This window comes from Hippocampus zosterae, chromosome 13, assembly GCF_025434085.1.
Source record: "Hippocampus zosterae strain Florida chromosome 13, ASM2543408v3, whole genome shotgun sequence".
Taxonomy (NCBI): Eukaryota; Metazoa; Chordata; class Actinopteri; order Syngnathiformes; family Syngnathidae; genus Hippocampus; species Hippocampus zosterae.
The window spans coordinates 9,266,507-9,288,810 of record NC_067463.1 but is presented as its reverse complement, the minus strand read 5'-3'; the positions used below and the strand labels follow the sequence as shown (position 1 = coordinate 9,288,810).

The 22,304-nt window shown below is 40.7% G+C and overlaps 1 protein-coding gene across 1 annotated transcript; it reads left to right on the top strand.

Moving 5' to 3' along the window:
- Positions 1–448: 448 nt before the first annotated feature.
- On the top strand, positions 449–21,994 carry rab11fip4b (RAB11 family interacting protein 4 (class II) b). Its single transcript, XM_052084683.1, has 13 exons — positions 449–822; positions 10,692–10,924; positions 11,021–11,206; positions 12,535–12,669; positions 14,070–14,105; positions 15,051–15,150; positions 15,509–15,612; positions 15,711–15,851; positions 15,959–16,040; positions 16,266–16,403; positions 17,063–17,221; positions 19,244–19,387; positions 20,214–21,994. The coding sequence occupies exons 1-13, from the start codon at positions 745–747 to the stop codon at positions 20,328–20,330; spliced, it is 1,653 nt and encodes a 550-aa protein (XP_051940643.1). The 5' UTR covers positions 449–744; the 3' UTR covers positions 20,331–21,994.
- Positions 21,995–22,304: the final 310 nt, after the last annotated feature.

Here is a 22,304-nt window from a genome sequence, read left to right as displayed (position 1 = left end):
AAATTTTTTTTTTGTCATTTGAACATTATATAAAATCTGGTATTAATATTCTTTGTATGTAAATATTAAACGCAAGTAAGTGGAGAAGATTAATATGTTATGGCAAACTTAGTTTTGTGATTATTCCCGATTGTCCTTGTCCCAAATTTCACTCAAAGGACCAATGAGATTCTTGAAGTGTAATTGAAGTTGTTTCAAGATTCCCCTTAACTACGTTCCCCCTTTAATTCATTTAGCGGAAAGTGCTGCATCACTGTAGAGGCCCTGTGCTTGCTTGGACAATCACTTCCCTCATACCGGCCACACAAGCCGATGGGGCGGTGCTTTGTATGCAAATATAGCCTCGCCTACATAGACAGTTGCCTGGCAACGAGCAACCGCGGCTGCTCTCTCTCGACTGAGCACACTGAAGAGAAGGAGGAGGGTGGGGGGAGAGGAGGAGGAGGAGGAGGAGGAGGGAGGGGCCGTGAATAGAAGTACTCAAGCCGTGTGAGCGAGGTACTCAGGGGACACCGCGTGAGCTTGCTACGCGTTTTTTGTGTATGTGTAACGGAGAGAGAACGAGCAGCTCGTTAATGTTAGCCTGCTGGGCGCTGACCGGAATACTTGAACTAGCAACGAAGCAGCCTTTGGACTTTTGTCGAAGCTTTTGGGGCGACTAGACGACCGTAGCACCTGTTCCTGTGGCAGCCGCTAAACGGAGACGGAGGAGCGACGTCGCTCACTTGAGCCCGGAGCGAGTGGATGAGTTCGGTGGATGAAGGTCTGTCTGGAGCCCAGAGGGGGGCCTTGGACGTTGGACCCCCCTCTTTAGGAATCGAGGTGAGTAAAGGGGATGACAAATGACACTTGGCTCAACATATTCGACACTTTTCCCCTCCTTGAGAATGAGGCTAAAGTCATTGCTTTATTGTTGTTTCAGAGTGATTCGTAAAAATGTAATACGTTGCTGCCATTCTAGTTTGAATATATTCCATTATTGGTGCTTTAATGCTTGTAGTATTTGGTGTCCAAAACATCACATCACACCACACTGCAACCTCTTCCCACTATTTATTCATTAAATACTTCCTCAGTGGGGAAGTACATGTAACAAAATCGTAGAATTATCAACATAATAACAAATCAAAACAAAACAAACAATACCGTAACCTGCACCGGTGGGGAATCTATGGCCCGTGGCCTCATACAGACCTCAAGAGCATTTATCTGGGCCGATGTGCACTTTTACAAACTATTCAAGGCTCAAAACTGCCGCCTTAAAAGCATGAACATACTTCACTGCACAAATTCTCATCATGTACAGTATCAGTAACGTTAGGTGAGTAAAGAGTCTGATAAATCTATGAGCCCATTGAATGGTAGATTTGCCATTAAGTGAGCAGGCTTAATAAATGGTAAACTAGTATTTTCTGAGTTGATCTAGCCTCAATAATTAGTTCATGTTTCAATTGATGGTCCAGTTTTGAGATTTTCTTTATGAATACATGTAATATCTTTCATATTTAGCCTTCACCCGAAGAAAATTTTTGATTAGTTTTTCTTACAACCACACCAACAAGTTTCTGTTGTCTTCCCGAATCAAGTCTTATGCTGCATTTGAGGAAAGGGGGAAGACTTACCTGACTTCCAACAAGGAAAAATGCACGAGAACGCCCAATTGAACTGGGAGGTTCAAGTTGTGAAGTGAGGAAAAAAAATTCCCAAATTCAACTGACTTCAATGTAACATCACTCAACAATGGCAACCGCAAGAAGACACAGGCCGTTAATGGAGAAATATAATTGACAGGATTATAAACATATATTTAATTTTTTATCAATATTTAGAATAACTTCACATTACACAACATGATACGTATTAACTGTGTGAAGATATGCTATTATCTCCCTGCATGGAGTTATTTAGCGAAATGAATGCTTTGAAGCCGTTCCTTTATTCGTATAAATTAAGAACATAATGAAGGTTTGTTAGAGGTCCTAATGTATTGTGATGAACCAGAACCACAAACATTTTATCGGAATCAGCCATCGTTGTTGTTTACATTCTCCTCAAAAGCTTTGACGTTGGAGCTGCGACAATCCGAGTGGGAGAAATCAACTTCCCATCTACCTTGACTGCAGCATTAATAAATACAGTAAGAGGATGAAATCTTCCGTTGCATGAATTATTATTATTATTATTATTGTTATTAGAGATGGACGCACCCCCCCTCCCCAGGGCCTATACCGCTGCCAATTATTAGTAGTGAGGGAGGCCTTATGTTTGCGCGATGTTTAGACTGCCCTATGTGAGACAGAACACCGTCTGCCTCATGTCATGCCTTAGCTGCTGTTTTTTTTTTTTTTGCGATCAGCAAAACACAAAAGTATTAAATACATTAGAGTTACTATAGAAATGTTTGTCTATAAAAGAAAACAATAAAATGTTGACATGGAGACAGACGGATACAGGTTTATGTCTTTTACAGTCTTCTTCAACTCAGTGAGGGACTGCGCAATCTGAGGCGAGATGAGGCTGGTTTGAAGGAAAATATGCAACCGCTTCAGTTTGAACTATGAAATCATGGATGTTATAAGATTAACATAAAGAAGACATAAAAGCCCAGATTAGAGAAGTAAAATGAAAATAATTTATCAACTTTTATCATATATTTTTTATTTTGTGCATCTCATGAAGTCACGCCCTGTCAAATAAATAAACATATGTTGGATCATTGCATCATCATTATTATTACTATTATTATTTTTGTATATGCATTTCGTGTGGCCCTGGGAAGACTTTTGGATGCTGAGAATTGATTGCTTGAATGTTGAATTGAACCACAAGGGTGGTGACAGTGTGTTCTTGCGGTGGAGTTGCCTTTCAATCACGGTCACGTGACTCTTTATCTTGACTGTGCAGAGATTTTAATTAAATAGTCTACTGTCAAGTCTGCCGTCTGAGAAAATAATATGGACAGCTGCGTCCTTCTGGAACGTGCTGTATTCCGGCCCATTGAAGAAGTGTGCTTGTAGGCCTTACCATTTACAAAGACACAATACACTTTGTGTGGCATTGTTTCTTTACTGTTGTCCCGTGAGGTTTTTCTCATGGAAAACAGGTGTTGTGGCTCAAAAAAGGTTGGGAAACGCCGATTTAGACCATAGTAGGTAATGTAAAATGTTGGACTTCTCACATGGCTGTGCAAATGACACTAATGAATTAGTCCAAAAGTAGAATAGTGACATAAGTTAGTCGCCGTGTGATTGTCATTCACAACATGTGACGTGTGGGAATACTCCTGGTCCTGAACTGGATGTTACATAACGAGAAGATTACGCCTTTACATAGGGCACCGTCACACAAAACTCTGTTGTTCGTGCTTTTTGTTCTTCTCTCCCAGTCATGTTGTCTGAGTGTATTCCCCCGTCGGATGGGATTATTGCTCTCATGATTATATTTTTATCTTCCCTGAAAGAAGATATTCAAACTACACATGTCTTGCCCGTACGCAATGTGTACACACTGGCAATTGAATAACTAGATTAACTCACCCTACTGAGCTGTAGTGGATGAATGGGGCTAATCGGGAGTTAAAACGCTCCTTCCTTTCTCACGGTTTCTTTTTATATCACCTGGCAGTTAGATGCTGTGAGAGAAATGAAAAAAAATGAGACTTCAAAACAAAAGCATTCATATCGTCTGAGTCATCACATTTCTAGAAAGTCCAACATTTTTTCTTTTTGCCGAAGGAGTGGTTTGGCCACAAAACAAAAATAAGACTCATATTATGATTATGGGCATAAATTGTCTAATGTTGAATTGAAATTCTTTTATAAAGTCAAATACCGTATTTACCCTTTACTAAGTTGTCCTATCATAGATAAATTCACAAGATTACAAAGAGAGAAATGTTAAATATTTTGAGAATAAAATCTGCATTGATGATTAAGGCCAAGTTATAGAATTTAGTGAAAGCTTTACAAAAAATAAACTAGTCAGTGTTGTGCCACACCATCATCATTATGAACAGTTAGATTCTAACATTTTCAGGCGTCAGCATTTCATCCAACAGAGGAACCTCAGCTATTTGGGCAGCTATCTCTTTTGACGTGACAAAACTATTTGGTATGTAGTGGTATGGGAACTGATTGCTTGCTGTTTTGTAGTTGAGTTATTAATCGGGGGGGGGGGGGGGGGGGGCGGGGGGCTGGGGCTGAAATGGTATTGCAGTCATTGCGGTCTTCTGTCCATTAGTGATGAAGGCGATGTTTTGCTGAAAATGAACTCCATTGTGACTTGTCTGTAGTTTGTTTGGTCAAGTGTGAAAGCTGTCATTATTAGTTCACGCTTTGAGAACCCATCATCAGTCGCTGCCCGCTTACAATTCGACTCTGGATTCGCAAACTCCCACCATGTGGTAGTTGGCAGAAAAGAAAGAGAATTATTGTACTGATAGTTGTGAGATTTGCCTCAAACACTGTTCATGCAGGTTATGACTGAAACGTGTTTTTATCTGGGCAACCCTTGGGTCCGATTATTTAAAAAAATAATAATAATAATAACATACCACTGCGCCCCGATTGAATGATCAGGACGCCAAGTTCTTTGGAGTGTGAACACATCCTCCCAAAAAGTCTTACTCTGCAATTCCAGAGCTGCATACAGACAACACACCCTTCCTTTTCCAGTTTGACCTTCTGTCTGCTTAGTGTTACCTTCATTGGGCCTTTATTTTGGTGACATAAAGTGTCTGCGTGCTGGGAAGCAGTCAAGAGTTTAACAGGTGTGTGCCACTTTGAGAACAAAAGGACTTAATATGAGCACAAACACACCCACCCACCACACCCACTCACACAACGATACACACACACACACACAAACACTCGCTAGACCTATGGCTTATTTCAGCTTGGACTCAGCAAAACGCCCCGTTACTTCTTTGATTCTAGCCGATGGCTACGCTGTGATCAAGAGAGATTGTTGTCTGCAATATGTAACAAAACAACGATTCTGTGCTTAGACTTGTCGTTTATTTCCTGAAAAAAGGCACAAAAAATGCTATCTTCCCATTTACTTTTACAAGGAAAAAGTTAAATAAATGTCCACAACAGGCATTGTATCATTTTAATATTCCATTAAAAAGTCACTTATTAGCTTTTGATCAGTCACAAAGTTGTCAGGATGAGTTCTCACGTGAGGTCTATGGATGGATTTCAGGTTTTCCTTGTTTAACAGTCGCTCCGCACCCACGGTTCTGTCAGATGTACTGTGCACCACTCCAAAGACTCCCATGCTAGCTTTGGGTGTTTTCATGACCTTTAATGATTGCAAAACAGTAATTCCTGTCATAAAAATAATGATAATAACGCATCGAAAGTGCCCATCCCACTAATAGTCACCATGCCCTCAAGGTGGTTGCGACTATTAGTGATGCATCATCCACTTAACGCAAAAGACCAGGTTGCTATTCTCACATACCGTATGACTAAAGGATCGAATTCAGTCTACCCATTTTCCAGCGTCTCATGTAGGATCGGCGTCCTAACCGAGGTGAAATGGTGGCAGTTTGAATCGCGGAAAACACTGAAAGGCGTGTGAAATGTTGCCACCCAAGACACTCACCCTGTTGTGTTGAAACCAATCGTCATTGTCCCGCAAGTATCGGCGACGTCACACCAGATGCTGGCACAGAAGTCGCCACGCAACTAATTATGTTTTTGTCCAGGCTGTGTCCCTGTGCCGGCATGCACAAAAACACTGAAATGTCCTGCTTCATGAGTTTAGTCTCTGATACGCTGATTTAGCAGAAAAGCCATGTGAAAGAAGCTATGCAAACACCCCCCAAATGGCAATGTAAACAGTTGTCTGCTAAGCTTTCTGCATGCTGTAGGTAAAAAAGAAGCCATTTCTTCCCTTGGATTTTCCTTTTCTTACCTGAGTAAAGTTTTGGCATGAATGCCTCCTCACAGCCAGCACAAACCTCTCCCTGCATTTTTGCAACAGGCCAACATTCCTGGTAATCGAAAATGCCACCTGTGTCGCCACTGGAATCAAGCAGATGTCTGTGTAGTTGAAACCTGCGCACATTCAACGGTACGCTTTGTGTTCTTGCTTGCATCTGTGGTGTGTCAGAAAGGTTACAGGATCGGTGTCACAAAAGATAGATTTGAAATCCAGACAACGAGTTTTCCCCATCGCTGTCGGCCAGAGTAGCAACCAGCACATCAACAAAGGGATCTCGTGGCGTGCGCTTTGTTCCATACATGCAAAGAGACAGGGTAACCCGTGGCTGCTTCACAATGACACATCTGCTCACAATGCCCATACCTGGTCGTGTCGGAGCAACCTGTCTCCTCACTTCACCTGACCTGCCTCCCTGTGATTATGTTCCTCCTTCTCAAGCTCAAGAGGGCTCATGTCGGGGACTGTTGTTGTGAAGGCGCAGATGACATCAAGATGGCTGTGATGGCAAAGCTGTGAAAGTTTCTGGAAGTACTGTTCCAGGAGTGCATGAATATGTTAGAAGAGAAGGTTGAGAAAGTGCATCAGACTCCACAGAGATTACTTTCAAGGGAAACACTTGTACTATATACAAACTTTGTTATTTGGATTTGAGATATATCTCTTTGGGACACTGGGACACCTGTTCTAGAACTTTTCTGACAAAAGTCCTACATCAGGATGCAAAGTTTCTGTGTGGCTATACAGTATTACGTGCCCGTTTGGAAAGAAACATTTAGATAGAGGAAGCGAGGGTCATTTAAGTTCATCCATCCATCCATCCATTTTTTGAACCGCTTAATCCTCACTAGGGTCGCGGGGTCATTTAAGTTCTCACTCAGAATTGTGAGTCAACAGTTCTTCCCCGATAAAGTCAGTTTTAACAAATTCATACTGAAATATGAGTAATGACTTCCTCTCTGGAGTGAGTGAAACCATCATGAATGCTGCACTGACTTGTAGTATGTGGAGTAGTTTCTCTTTTGCTGGCAGCGTAGCCCTGGATCCCTGACTTTTATGTTGAGTAACATTGCTCAAACAGTTAGGAGTGTTGTGTTGACGTCACCGACGACACAAATGTTACCTGATTTTGAGCCGACAGACATGTTGCAGACACACGTAGTGTCTCGTAGCCGATTTTAGTTGTCTTGACGTCACATAGTAAATGGACTGTATCCAGGTGCCCTGCATATGTAGTGTTCTGCAATAAATCGCACCACAGTAATGTGGCTTTACTGTCAAGGATCTTTAATACTTTCAGTTCACTGCAGACAATGGTTATAAGGTTATGAATACATTAGCTTATTAAGTTTAGTTACTATGTCAGCAATGTTGCTTTAATGATTAATATCAAATGTATTTTCAGTATCATTTTGGTGAGAAATCCTCATCTCGTATTACAACTTCTAAAAATTATTCAAAAGAGACGGTGACACTGACAATTAAGAATCACTTTTGTATGGAATGAACTTGTTGAGAGAGACAAATTATGAATCATTTAATCTGCTTGCAAATCTAATCCCCAAAGAAGAGCAATTTCACTTTCCGAATGTTGTGGCCTCCTCTTGGACCCTCTGAATGGATTTGAGATGACAGAAGCACCCACAGGCGACAGCTTGGCCTGAACATCAGAGGCGAGGCATTAAATGCACTTGTGAATATTTTGGGGTTGCCAAGTTTTAAATTGCCCGGCGGCGAAGAGGAAAGGAATGCGGGGGAAGAGAGTTACAGATGTAATAAAGGCCCTTGCAGTCCTATATTAACATTCTGCTGCATTTTCTCTCCTTTTTATATTCTTTGTTTTCCTCTCCAGCATCCATCTGTCCATCCCCTTTCTCACTGCATATTTCAAGTAGCTCAGCCAGTTTTCCATGTGCTCCGCTGAGTCACACTGATTGCAAGCATTCCGAATCCATCCAATCAATCTTTTTTTTTTTAATGTAAGTTAATTCAAGACTACTCTTGTCAACCGCCGTATTTTTTGTTTCTTATATGTACACCCGTTGTGTAAAAAAATCTTGGGGGCAGCGGGACCAACTAAAAGGTTATTCTGCTCATGCCAAATCGTAAGAATGCAGGGGTCCACAATATGCCTCTTTATATATATATTTATTACAGCATGGACTTGTAGCAGAATTCCCCACTCGCCATATGCGTTAACTTCAGCGAGTTGCATTTGTATCCCCGTCCCTAAAAATATACTGACTACTCTTATCTGTTGATAGACCCATCATTGACCTCCAACTCTTCTCAATGTACCGGCTTGATGGAAAAGTACCGGTGGGGATGTCCATTGTTACTTTCATTTTAATATCACCGCATATGCGCATGTGTGACTTGCCATCTGCAGTCACACATTACATTTAAAAACAAATATCGGTTGGAGATTTCAAACCGTCCTTCACATCACCAATGGCACCACGTCACCACTGACGAGTTTTCCATCTAAAACACTTGCCTGCTTATTCCACCCAGCAAGTGTTTCCTGTTGTTTTGTATGAGCTGTTGCTAGGTCTCCCTCCTCATCAAACAATCTCCATCTGGGACATAGGTCTCACGTGGAGGCCCTGGTATATCAATGTTAGGATGTTTGAGTACTAACCATGCGCCCGAAAAGCTAATGTATCAATCTCATCTCTCATTTATTTATTTAAAAATATACAATGGAAAATTACTCAATTTTACACATTGTAAGAGTTAGCTAAATTGAGCTCATTTTCATTGGGAGTCCTTTGGGCAGATGTAAGAGCCAACCTGAAATAAAATCAAATAGTATTACGAAAAATATACTTTGTGTTCAAGCGATAACGCTCACAAGACTGACCCGCTCAGTGAGAACAACGACTTCTGCCACTCTTTCAGTTGTTTTGTTCAAGACATTGTTGTCTCCAATTTAACTTCAGTGGGGAGAGCATTCCACAGGTTTAGCTCGCTGAGAGCAGAAGCTCAACTGTCCTGAAGTTGTTCTAAAACCTTGAGCGCTCACACTTCCTAAGGCTCCGGTGGTTGGTCTACGATCCCATGTTCACTCTCTGCTCTTTCTTGTCACACATCACAAACAGATAGCACTCAGGATGCATGACACAATGACAGTCCGCTGTTGTCACCCCCACCGGCTCTGACTGAGACTTACATGGGAACAAAATAGGCAGGCAGTAGAAAGCTATCAAAATAAAACCAATACCGGTACCAAACATCATTGAACAGAAACAACTCTTCTCCTCAGGTATCGATGAGACCGTAATCTGCCATTGTTGTGACACTGAAACTGTGGTACTCACGGATTGGATACTTGTCTTCAGCAATTCACAACTATTCAACGAAATATTTGTGCAAACTATACAACTTGGTGTCTTTGTTTAATGGAGACGTGCCTGCTGCGTCAGATACTTTTTGTAAACAGTGGTGGCGGCGCTCATGTGAAACAGGAACTGTCATGAAACCTGCCAGGGGAAACGTGAGCAAGAATGCTTCCTAAATTTGCAGCACGTGAATTTAAAAAAAAAAAAGTCAGCGTCTCAAAGCTTTTCTACAGGTAAGAAAAAATGGAAACTCTTTGAATGTGCGTAAACGTGCTGCTGTGCCATGTGATTATGGGCTTGTCATGTCAACCAGGAAAAGTTGCTGTGTCAATGAATTGGTATTATTTTACAGTTAATCAGCACGTGTCTACAGTTTGTTCATTTTGCACGCCATATTGAGGTGAAGCGTGTCAGACACTCATTATTTTTTTCTGAAAAATGTCATCCTCACCGGATATTTGCAGAACAAGTGCAACTGTGATTCATTCTAATCGCAGTCAGATCGAGTCCTGTATCTTCAATCAACATCCCATAGTTACAACTTTTTTGACCGTGTTTTTGCTCTTGTTTTTACTATGCCTCACCTTTTTGTCCAACTTCCCGACATTTTAAGAGTCTCCCCTTTTTTAGCAACGTGTGAATTGTTCTTGTTGGCTCTCATCACTTTCTTCACCTGCACCTCCCCCCTTTTGCGCTGTGGTATTTCAGCTGCTCAGGCATGCTGGGATAAGGCTTGTTGTGTCCCACTGCATTGAAACATTTGAATGCAATGTAGCAGGACCTGTGGCCCATGACCCATCAACCTTTTCACCCCTTCCTTGTTTCACGACCCCATCTTGGTCTTAAGAATATTCCCACAGGGAGGGGATTTTACTTCATGTCTAATCCTCTTTATAATGTGATTTATAAACGTGGCCCACCCAAAACAACAATGTCCAAACTTTTTTTTTAATTAACATACCTGCAGAAATGTGAACAAATACAAAACAATCTCAAGAATGCAAAATTTAAATAATTTGCAAAATATCAACTGAATTAATTGTTAAACTTGATTCAGCAAACTCATTAAAAGAACAAACATTGAGTGAATGCATTATTTGGGGAGGAAAGAAATAACTTCAATTTCACTTAATATTAGGGATGGGCAATTTAGCTGACAAAACAATTACAATATAAGTAATTCATATCAGTTGATATTGGTAATTGTATACGTTTAAAAAAAATCTAAATGAAAAACACATACATAGGGATTAAAAAAAGAAAAATACAATTCACACTATCTGGTATAGTAAAACAAAAATTTCAAAGAATGTACACTGTTTATGTATATGCCATCAGAATGCCAAACAGTCTGATTCAAAGATCTTCACACAGTATTGTCGCCCCTTTGCTATCATCCTCCAGCCCACCAAGGACGAGCAACACTTTCCGGACATCATGTGCACGCGGGCTTATCCCGACGCCTTACCCAGCAGCCCGCTGTTCTCCAAAGATGTCGAGGAAGACGAGGGCAAGGAGAGAGACTCGGACAGAGACAGCGCAGTGGAAAGCACCCAAGGTTCTGACACATCGGAAGGTCCCACTAGACTCGGGGATAAAGAAGACATCTTGGGGGATCTCTTCTTCCCCGCTGAGAAGTAAGCAACATTTCATTTGGAGTGTTTCTAATTATGAAGCAACATGTTTTGTCCTTTTATTGTACCAATTGCATTCTTTAATTGTGTTGCCTTTAGGACAAGTGGCACAAGCAACTCTGTTACTTCTGACCTGTCGACGCGCTCCTCGGCTTCCCTGAACGAGGAGCAGTTTGAGGACTACGGCGAAGGAGGGGAGCCAGACTATGCTCCCAGCAGTCCTTCTCTCGACGACGACAACCGCATCAACGGGTACTCTGATCTTGGCTCATCTGTGTCCTCAAGGTCAGAAAGACTCAGAGACACAATGCAAAACAGTGCATGACATTTCGTGCAGGATGTTGACTCAACATATGAAAGACATTTGATGAGAGACCAGTGGTATCAAAAATGTTGCCTTTACAAGCAAATAATAAAGCTCAGTTTTGACCAAGCAAACACAGTTGGAAAAAAATCCAGAAATGGGATAGATATTCCATATTCTACGGTGCAGAGCTGAGCGGGCAATGGGGCTTGCGAAATTCGGTGCTTGCCCAGACGGTGGCCGTCCGCGTCGCCACCCGGCGGATGTCAGTCAGTCAACAAACAGTGTGTCGTCATCACCGTTTATCGCCACACAGCTGTCATGGATTCTACTCCACATGGCTGGAAGTTTGTCAGGCTGGTGAAGTGGTATTGATGTGGAGTATCGGACCACTTTTTCGAGTAAGAGTACAGACGTACTGTAGCTTCACCTTCTTGTCATCCTTAGAACTAAAAGGAGGAGTACCGGTAGTTTCTACCAGATTTGATGTATGCTCCATGGACTCTAATTACCTGCCCCAGAGCTTTGGAGCTCTTGCCCCGCGGACTACATCAATATTCACCAGCGGCTTTTGTTTAATGCGATTAAGCCTCCTGACTGATAAAGTGGAGAAAGCTGCTCAGTGGTTTTTCCACACATACAGTACCAAGCAAACAAAACTTGTAAAATGAACTGAGTAAGAGAGATTTATATTCAAAATGAGGGCCAGATCAAGGAGAAGTCTGAAACTGCACATTGGGGGGGCCCGAGAAGCAATTTTAAATAAGTGTGGTTTAGTGGAAAGTAGGTTAAAGGTACAGTCGAGAACAAGGCTGAACAATATGCCAAAACACTGCTCTATACACGGTACAAGGTTAACATCCAAATGAAAAAGAAATGCACAGCATTTGTTTGTGGTTTTATATTGTAGCAGGCTTTGGTTCTTGACTAAAGAAAAGAAGAAGGAGCCCGTTTTCCGGGGTCTGCATTTCATGAAATGCAACTAACTGGCCAGAAGACATGAAGTAGTTTATTACAGCGTAGACTTAGGTCTAGACAACACACCTATCACGATTAAATTATTTATAGAGATACACCCTAACATCAAGGAACTGTAATTACAGGCAAGGTATGGAAAGAAAATTGCCAGTATATGTATACAGTAAGTGAGTGTGTACGAGGTTTCCCTGATGTTTATTCACATTACATCACATGACTCAGCTTTTGAACTCGCAAGACAAAGGTTGCAATTACATGGCGGGGACTCTGTCAGAACCGCGTGCCTCTTCAGGCTGCTGAGATTCCCTTCTGTTTGTCTATGTGTCAACAGTGCGGGTCAGACTCCTCGGAAGGTACGTCAACCGTACCCTAGTGAAATGGTGGATGTCTACTGTTCTCAGTGCAGCAAAAAAGTCAACCTGCTCAATGACCTGGAAGCACGTCTCAAGAATCTCAAGGCCAACAGGTGGAATGTCACTCTGTCATATTTACAATTTGTGCAATGTCCCTCTTGTAGGCTCACACGATACAGTCTATGATGAGCTTCATTAACTCACGGACCACAACTGGCCTACTGGAAGACTTTCAGCTTAATAGAGAATGCACAGAATAGAATGGAGCAGTCAGATAACTTCAATTAAGTAAGGTAGCAGATTTAATTTCGTACATTAAATGTCAAGATAATTTTTACTTTAAGATGATCTTATAATTGGAAAAATAACCCCTTGGTACACAGCGGGTGTATCTCAATAAAAGAGAACATGATCTGAAAATTCATTTCATTCAATAGTCCCACTCAAAAAGTGAAACTCATAGTGATTCAATAAACACAGAGGAACATGCGTCCCTGAAGAGCCTCTATGAAAAATCTTTTTATTTCTTGTAATGTTCACAGTTATCACGGTACTGGAATTTAGGTTTCATTAGCTGAAATACTACAAAATATAAATAGATAAATAACATCATGACATATTTCATCGTGCGTGAAGTGATTCCACACAAGTTTGACTTTTAGAATTGAGCCACTGAAATAAATGAACTCTCCCGCCCCCATTATAATTGACCTAATACTGTATTAAATAAATTACATTTTCTGTGATATTGTAAATGATTGAGAGCAGTATACTGTTTACAGTGCAATTGCACTTGGAACACTTGAAAGATGCCTGATCATACATCTTGGGTTCGTCCGTATCGAGTTACATATGACAGAAACACACCCACTCACACATCCAAATGTAAAGACTTAATTGGTTCTTACGTAAGGCTTTCATTCCCGTACTTAGCTCATCAAGCATTGCAACAGGGAATCTATTCATGGAAACGCAATCCAGGATGACCCTTAATAGTTGTACCTGCCTGCACTCATTCATCTTGAATTCAGTGTGGGACACGTAGCTGACTTGGTAGAAAACGGGTTTAATCCAGCACAATGCTTCATGCTTTTGCCTTATAAATAACACAGTAGTCATGGACAGAAAAAGATAGGAATAAGAAGGAAAATTGATCAGTTGGAGATATTTAAATGCTACGAGCTTGGTTGCATTGTAAGCCTCGACATGTGTTGTTAATGTAACTAAAGCGGTCACATTGTCGAGCAGATACATTTAGAATGTTGCATCTTGGTCATTTCGAAAACGGACTTAGATGAGGTAAACGTTCATGAAATTGTACGGTCTTTTTTTTCTGAGGTGATTTCCATCCCATGAACAAATAAGGGGAGACAATTTGTTTTTTGTCTCCTACATCTCTCATCACAAACCATTTAAAGGCCCAGCTGCTGTTTTTCCCACTGTCCTGTTGAACTAGGAGACATCTCCATGGCAATTCACTGATAAAACCCTCTCTCACATTTTTTGGGTGCAGCCCCAACAGGAAAATCTCCAGTACAGCATTTGGGAGGTAAGAAACACGCTGTGTTCATGTCTTTCCGTCTTTGTGGGGATCCATGTTTGTCTTTGAGGACTTTTGAGGGCAAAACTGCATTGCATCGTACTGAGCGCTGTTCCAAATCCTTCTCATATAAAATATTAGAAATGCCTCTCAGTATGGGTCTTCTGATCTTCTGGAAAGGTTACTTCTTAGTGTTTGTCTTCAATCCTATGTTAGCGTTAAAGCAAGACTAGTTTAATTTATTTAGTCCAACAAATAGCAAAGGCAAGAAAAGTTTGCTCATAGTTTCCCTACACAGCAGATAACCACAGCATTTACAACTTCCCCATTTCTCGGCTCCCACGTGCAGTGTTGTCCTTAAACAGTCAGTTAATAACTAACTGCTTATTCCCATAAAGGCATACACATCTCTAACAGAACGTGCTGTAAAATCATTGCTCTGGGCTGCACGGTCTGTTGGTCTGCGAGATGTTTTGTATCCCTTTTTCCAACCGCACCAAATGAGTTATGGTGACAGAGTGAAAATGGCCTGTCAGAGCTGAGCTATGTATTCAATATAGCATTTGATGCCTACACTGTCCTCTCTTTCTTTCACTCTCTCGATCAATCTCTCTTTCAGTCTGCGTTACTTCCGTCTTTTGCTTGTATTGCCCTCATTATCTGTTAGTCCTTTTGAGTATCCCTAAAAATGAGAGGCCACTGTTGTGCTGCATCAGTATAACACATCAGAAATGCCATATTATTGACATTAAAAAAATGCTTCTTTCCAAACATGCTAAAACCAACGTGTGCTATTTTAATTCTGTTTGCATTTTCTCCAGTTGACATTGGCCTCGGGGGTAGTCCTCGATCATTCTGCCTTCCTTGGAGAGATTTTTGTCCTACCCTGCACTTTTTGTTCCAGTCATGCAAACACACTAACGAGAGCTGCTATGTAACACTGTGTTTGATCAGGCAGCTGCTACACAACAGCAACTTGAGTAGCAGCAACGGAAGCACTGAAGACCTTTTCCGAGATAGCGTCGACTCTTGTGACATCGACATCAATGAGAAGGTATGCTCATTTTGTTTTTTGACTTCTTGGCTTGCGCTTACATTTGTAAGATCTACTTTACTTTATATTACTGTCAATGAAAAGTATATCACGATAAAAACATTTCCTATTGGCCGCTATTGAAAATAATGACTTACAAAAAGGCTGAATTTAGATCATTTTATTTTGACATCATAATCTCTTACAAGCAGTCAACGTAACGATGAAAAAGTCAAATATAAAGATTAAATAAACACTTTTCAAAACATAACATGCTTAATCAGGCAATTTTTTTAGTGTAAACTCTTGATTGGCTGACGACTAGCCAATGAATGCCTTATAGGTTTGTTGTGTTCATCAAGCTCTCTGACTTTGCCAGGTGAACTTATTGGAAAAGAAAGTTGCAGAACTAGAGAATGAAATTTTGTTGAACGGTGATTTGAAGTCCAAACTGAAGCAGGATAACACTCATTTAGTACACAGGTATGGTCCAAAACCATGTGCCACAAATTCACAAACTTTTTGCCAATTGCCAGTGTTTAGTGTTGGAATAATATTCATTTTTATTTCAATAATTAAAGAGTTAATGAGCTGGAGGAGCAGCTGAAAGACCAGGAGGCCCGCGAGCACCAAAATCTGCAGGGGGAGGTGAAACGACACCGAGAGGCCTTTGGCAAAATGGAGAAAGACAAAAACACACAGATTGAGCTGCTGAACAGCCGGTGAGAAATTCACACAAGCATTTAGTTATAAGAGATGTACATTGCTAGTTTAATGTCCCTGTCTTTTTGCTGATGAACTGGTGATTGTGTATGTTTTCCACTTTCAGACTAAAGCAGCTGGAGGATGAGAAAAATGAAATACATGCTAGCATGTGCAGACTCAAGACACAGACAGAAAAATTGGACAAGGTGTGCCATAAGTATTGTTTTGTGTTTTTTTTGTTATTGTAAAGTGTCCTTGGGTGTCTTGAAAGGCGCTTATAAATAAAGTGTATTATTATTATTATTATTATTTATGTACTGGTAAATTGGATGAGCTCGAACTGCTCATAGAAATGTCTTTTTCCCCCTTGATAGTCACTGTCTTTTTTCCTGTAACTGCAAAAATACACCCAAACTTACGTTTGTGCTCAGGAGAAGCAAAGGATGACAGATAAACTGGAGGACACCAGTTTGCGATTGAAGGATGAGATGGACCTTTACAGGAAAATGATGGACAAACTGCGACAGAGCAAGCAACAGTTCCAGCAGGAGAAAGAAGCCATGCAGGAGGTACCATTAAATTCCATCAATCAGACTGCCTGTCAGAGACGGTACCATACTGAATATATATAAAATCTAAAACAGTTGGGTCAAAAGTAATTAACGTTGGGTTAAGTTTGATCCAAATACTGGGTTAAAAAAGGGCCGACCCACACTTGGGTCAATTTGAGCCCAAAAATTGGATTATTCCATTTTGACCCAACTTTTAGGGCTAAATGACAAGAACAAATTGGGTCAAAAGAATGCAAAAAATTGGGTTCTTCCAATATGACCCACATTTTAGGGTTAAATTAATAAATTGTGTCAAAACCATGCAATTATTCATTTATTTATATTTACCCAACTCTGATTTAAAACAATAACCCGAATTTGGCAAATTGAGCCAAGTGGCATTCAATCCCAGTAGTTTACTCTATGTAGCTATCTACCTATCTCGCTAACTGGCCTCCAGTCAGACTTGATCGGTTGATTTTTGACCCAACGAAAACATTACAGGCATATAACCCGGTAAATGTTTCATTTGAACCAACAATTTGATTGCGTTGGTAAGAAATAACCCAAAATTTTGACCCAAAACAAACAACCCCAAAATTGAGTTTATGAAATAACTCAATAATCTGTTTTTAGAGTGTAGCATGACTTCCTATATGTCGACACCTTTTGTGCAGCTGATTGAAGACCTGCGCCGAGAGCTGGAGCACTTGCAGCTCTTCAAGCTGGAGGCAGAGAAGCCGGGACGAGGGCGCAGCTCAACTTCCAGTCTGTCCGAGTATAACAGTCGGACCAGAGAGATGGAGCTGGAGTACGAGGTCAAGAGGCTCAAGCAGGTGCTTTTTAACACATTGTCAAAACTAATGTATCGCCTGGTGTAAGACATGTTATGTAATTAGCATCCATAATTAATTACAGTGAGTGAATTTTACCTCTGGATAAATTGTCTCTTTCTGTTGCCCTGTCATTCTCCGTTTGAAATCGCGACGTTGAGATTTTTTTTTTCTTTGTCGCGGAATCTAAAGGCTGACCGGAGGCTGTGAGGTTAATGACGTCGGTCACGGAGATTTGCTCCACGTACAGCACTTTGTATGCAGCGATGGCTGTTTGAAAGTGTAAATACAGTTGACTTTACTTGACTGTCTAATCTATTGTATCTATTTAAAAGGATCACGTCTGGAACAGTGATCATACACTTTCAATACTACCGTAATCCACTGTATTGTGGTGATGTGAGGCCTCCTTCAGGATGCAGTGCAAATCTCTTCGATGCACGGTGATGAGAGGTCTTTAAGTGAGCGTTATTGTTTTTATTAAGCATTGCATAATAATCTACCACAGTGTGAGCCAAAGCACATATTTTGCATTAAAAAAATCTCACAGCTCACCACCAAACAAAAATATCACAAAAAGTAAATGGAACAAAATAATGATGATCTTGTCCCAATGTATTAATATAAATAGTGGGGTGGGTCCCAATGTATTCACCGGTATATGCATTTGATTAAAATTAGTCGCACAGTCCATCCAGGAATCTAATGTACGGTACATTTTAATCACCAACTTGTTGAGAGAAACACTGCACCATCAGTGACTTAATGCTCATTTGAGTAATCAAATTATTTGACACAGCAATGCTAGAAAATAACACAGCACCTTATTTCTTTTTTACATAGATAAATCCAAGGGATCGACTACTGAAATTTGAATTTCATACCTTACAAATAGCGTAGTTAATAACTTCTTAATGTTCTTTCTCAGACAGCAACCCAGTTGAGAGTAAATTTTAATTACTGGTACTTCTGGTTGCAAAAGTAGCACACTCCGGTTTGATTCAGTTGCTTCCATACGTGATTAATCAACAATCAATTTCAAGGAATTCTTAACAATAAATGATCAAATAATCATTCAAAATTAAAGTACATAAACTTCTGTAGATACAATATTACAGTTCACTTTGTAGATTTCTATAACCCTTGATCATCCTGTGATCAGCACTTGAATCATTTAAACTAGGCAGGCCAGTGAATTTCCTGAAATGCGTTGTATGTTCTTGAGTTTCAAAATTGTGACGTATTGTTTGCTGTATGAGCAAAGTGTACAGACCTGCTGTTCAGTAAACATTGACAGGACGTGTGTTTTCAGATCTCCCCATGATTAGCTTTGTACAGGTGTTACACTGGTGAATTTCTTGATCAGTTTTGTCTGCGACCCGCATTTACTATTTTTGTATTCATTATGTTGACTTTGTGACTTCATAACGGTATGTTTTTGACAAACAGGGGCCACTTGGATTGGGGGAAAAAAAACACCCACCTAAGTGTCTCATAGGAAAAACCCATTATCGCATACTTTCCTGTTCTCTTGCGACGTGTAAACTTTGTGTGTGTACACGGCAATTTATGTCCCAGGACTTTCTTCCCCCTGAATTCCAGCAGCTGAGGTTGTCGGGGGCAATGCGCCGTCCCGGTTCAATGGTAAATTTGCTTCCTGAACCCTCCATTCGACATTAACCACTAATCTCAGTGGAGTAGAATGAACATGCCCCCAGCTGACCTGGGCTCAGAGCCGCATTCCCCTTACTAATGAGAAAGTAAAGCATACAAAAAAAAGCAAACTCACTTGCTGGTCAGTGGTCCGCTCAAGGTCATCATGAAGCTTTTTTATAACACTCATCACCTGCTTAATGCCCTGTGGGTATTGACTGTCTTAAAAGATGTGCACCGCTGCCGTTGATGCAGGACGGCCAAGCAAGTGCAAGCAACTTTGCGTGAGGCTTTGCGGTAGCCGCTTTTTTCAACTACTTCCCTGTGACCCGAATACTTACCACTTCCTTGTCTCTAATTCTGTTTTCCCAGGAGAACCAGAGGCTGAAGGAGCAGAACGACGAGCTGAACGGTCAGATTCTCAGCCTGAGCCTGTACGAAGCCAAGAATTTGTGCGCCACGCAGACCAAGGCGCAGTCTCTGGCTGCCGAGATAGATAATGCTTCCAGAGACGAGGTAATATTCATAAAACGGCGTGTGATGGTAAAGTACGTCCGGAAAGTATTCACAGTGCTTCATATATTCTGCATTTCATTAAGTGAGAGCCTGATTTCAAAATGAATTAATTTTTTCAATCAGAATTCTGCAGACTTTAAATAATGTTTCAAATTCAATTTTGAATTAAAAAAAAACTAATCACATACATATTTGTGCATACAGTGAATATTCAGAGATGAAGTTCAATACGTTATTGATGCAACTTTGACAATTAAAGCTTAGGTTTTTATTTTATTTTATTTTTTTGGAGGGGGGGTTAATACCACAAGTTTGGCACACCTAATTTGGGTTAGAATTTTGCGCAGGAAAAAAAAAAGAATTACATTTTGTGATAGGGCTGTCACATAAAAAGTAGGCACCAGGAATAACTTTTTAAATGCAAATGTACAGTATGTTTGGAATCCGACACAATTTTATGGTTTATGTTTGTGTATGTCAAAGCACAAATTTACAGTACAGTGAATTGTTCCGCATTTAATGTGGTGCGTTTCTACTATTTTGGAAAACGGACCGCTCAAAACTGAGGCGAACTGAGCCAAGCCATTACTGTGCAGTGGAGAGCAGAAATGGAAGAGTCCGTGCAGGACTGCACTGCCTGACATCTTTCCTCATCTGAGTCAATAGTGCAGCTATTATGCAATATGGAGATCATCATTAGGTCTATTTCTAGCACCTCACTGACTTGTCATGGCTAAACCTGAATGAAAAGGACAAGCAATCGTTGCATTTTTATCCGTCAAACAGTTCTTTATAAATGTATCGTCTTGTGCTACTATTTCCCCAGTTAATGGAAGCCCTGAAGGAGCAGGAGGAAATCAACATGCGGCTGCGGCAGTACATGGACAAAATCATTCTAGCCATCCTTGATCACAACCCATCCATCCTGGAGATTAAGAATTAGCAGGGAGTCTGTGTCTGAAGAGACTGTGGAACATTAGACACCCTGTTATGGAACGCAAACAACTGGAATATCTCCCCCTGCTGTTTGTGGATGAAAAACAAGGACATACAGAAAGGGGAGTCACTCACTGTTTATGCTGCTGTGACTCTTGAACGGCATCTGTCCTTTTTCTACTAAGTCTGTTTTTTGGGGATTGAACAATATTTGGACTATTTGCACACTGGTATGAAAATTGGAACTGCACATCGCCATCTTTTGTTGTCATCATAGTGAAGGGACAGTTCGCTCAGTGTAGGCCAATAGTTAAGCACTGTGAGACATATGGCCAGTGTACCATCATTTGATCTTGAAGTGGGTACATTTTGAGTCATGGAGGTGGTGGGAGAAAATGTGAGTGATTTGTTTGGTACCTGCACGTCTTAAGAGTGGGTTGTGAAATGTGACAACGGTGGTTAGAGAGGACTTTCGAGTAAAATGGGTTATGTCCCCAAACAGAAGAGGGTTTTGGTGAAGTCAATACTTATAATTGCGCTCGTGAATGTCTTCCAGAAACCTTGCAATGACACAGGTTGTCACTCACTTTAGGGAGAGGAAAGCACAGCAACCCAAGGAGTTTCTTTGACCTGGAATTTACGTCAATGCAATGCTCTAACAGGGGTGTCAAACTCAGATCCTGGAGGGCCGCTGTCCTGCATGTTTTCCAAGTCTCCCTGTTGCAACACACCTAATTCAAATGAGATCATCAACAAGCTCTGCAGACACCTGAGGTTGAACCTATTCATTTGAATCAGGTGTGTTGCAACAGGGAGATTTGCAAAACATGTAGGACAGCGGCCCTCCAGGACCTGAGTTTGACCCCCCTGCTCTAGAATGTCCCCGATGCTTGAAAGGTACGCTAGCAATAATAAGCTCAACATAAATGTGACAAGGTGAAATGATTGTGACAACTTTTGTGTTTGGCACTGTGGAGTGGTACTAAAAACAAAAAGACTACACAGCCCAAATGGTTGTCTGAAACTTTATTATAGTGTAAATATCAAGAATGTACATGTGATATATGAGAAGGGATAAGAATATGCTGTACTATGTAATTAATTGAAACTTGAGTTTTGCTGCCTTGCACAAAAAAAAGTTTGTTTTCCCTCTGCATGGTTTATACATTCTGTCTGTGCCTTGGGAGGAAGGTTTTCAGAAGGGTAAGTTCTTTGTCTTAATCGTTTTCCTAACTTGTAAATGTTATAATTATGTGAACATTTGTAAACATGTGCTACCGGCTAGTCTTTTTCGGGAAATCTATTTTCTACCGATCTTATCATGAAAGAACATGCAATGGCATGCACTGTAAGTGTCCTATTAGTAAATGCTTAGCACAAAGCATTGTGTAGTACCCCAGCAAACGTTAGTTTTTGTTCAATATAAAGATTGCGTAATACTGTGGGCGAATGATTTTGTTGCATTTCTACATTTACTTTTGCTCACAGAAAATCCATACAAATTTAAATTAGCTTTGTGGTAAGTAAACCGTCTTCCTTATCTGAGCTCAGTGGTGAGCATGGTCAACATCCACAAATGCCTGCTTTTTTGTTCTCTTGCTGAACAAATGGTTTCACTTGGGCTGTACCATTCTGGAATAAATTAAAGAAGCACATGGAGCTAGCAAAATATACCGCATATCTGTGAATTTTTTCTCCTTCTGTAGTACTTAAATGTAATTAATAACACTGGGAATATGTCAAGTCACCTTCGAGCATAAATGAGATTTTTACAATAAATCTTAATAGGCTAATGAGAAAAGCAAGCGGAAGTGTCATTTCCCGCTCCGAAATATGGCACCTCGTTGTCAAACTTCTGGCGCCAGCTAGTGTCCGATTTCTTTTTCCAAGTGGAGACTGATCGATTCAGAATCGATAACAGAGCAGAATTGTAGTTGGAATTCCTAACCAACACCACAGGTGAGACATGGTATAGTTAGAA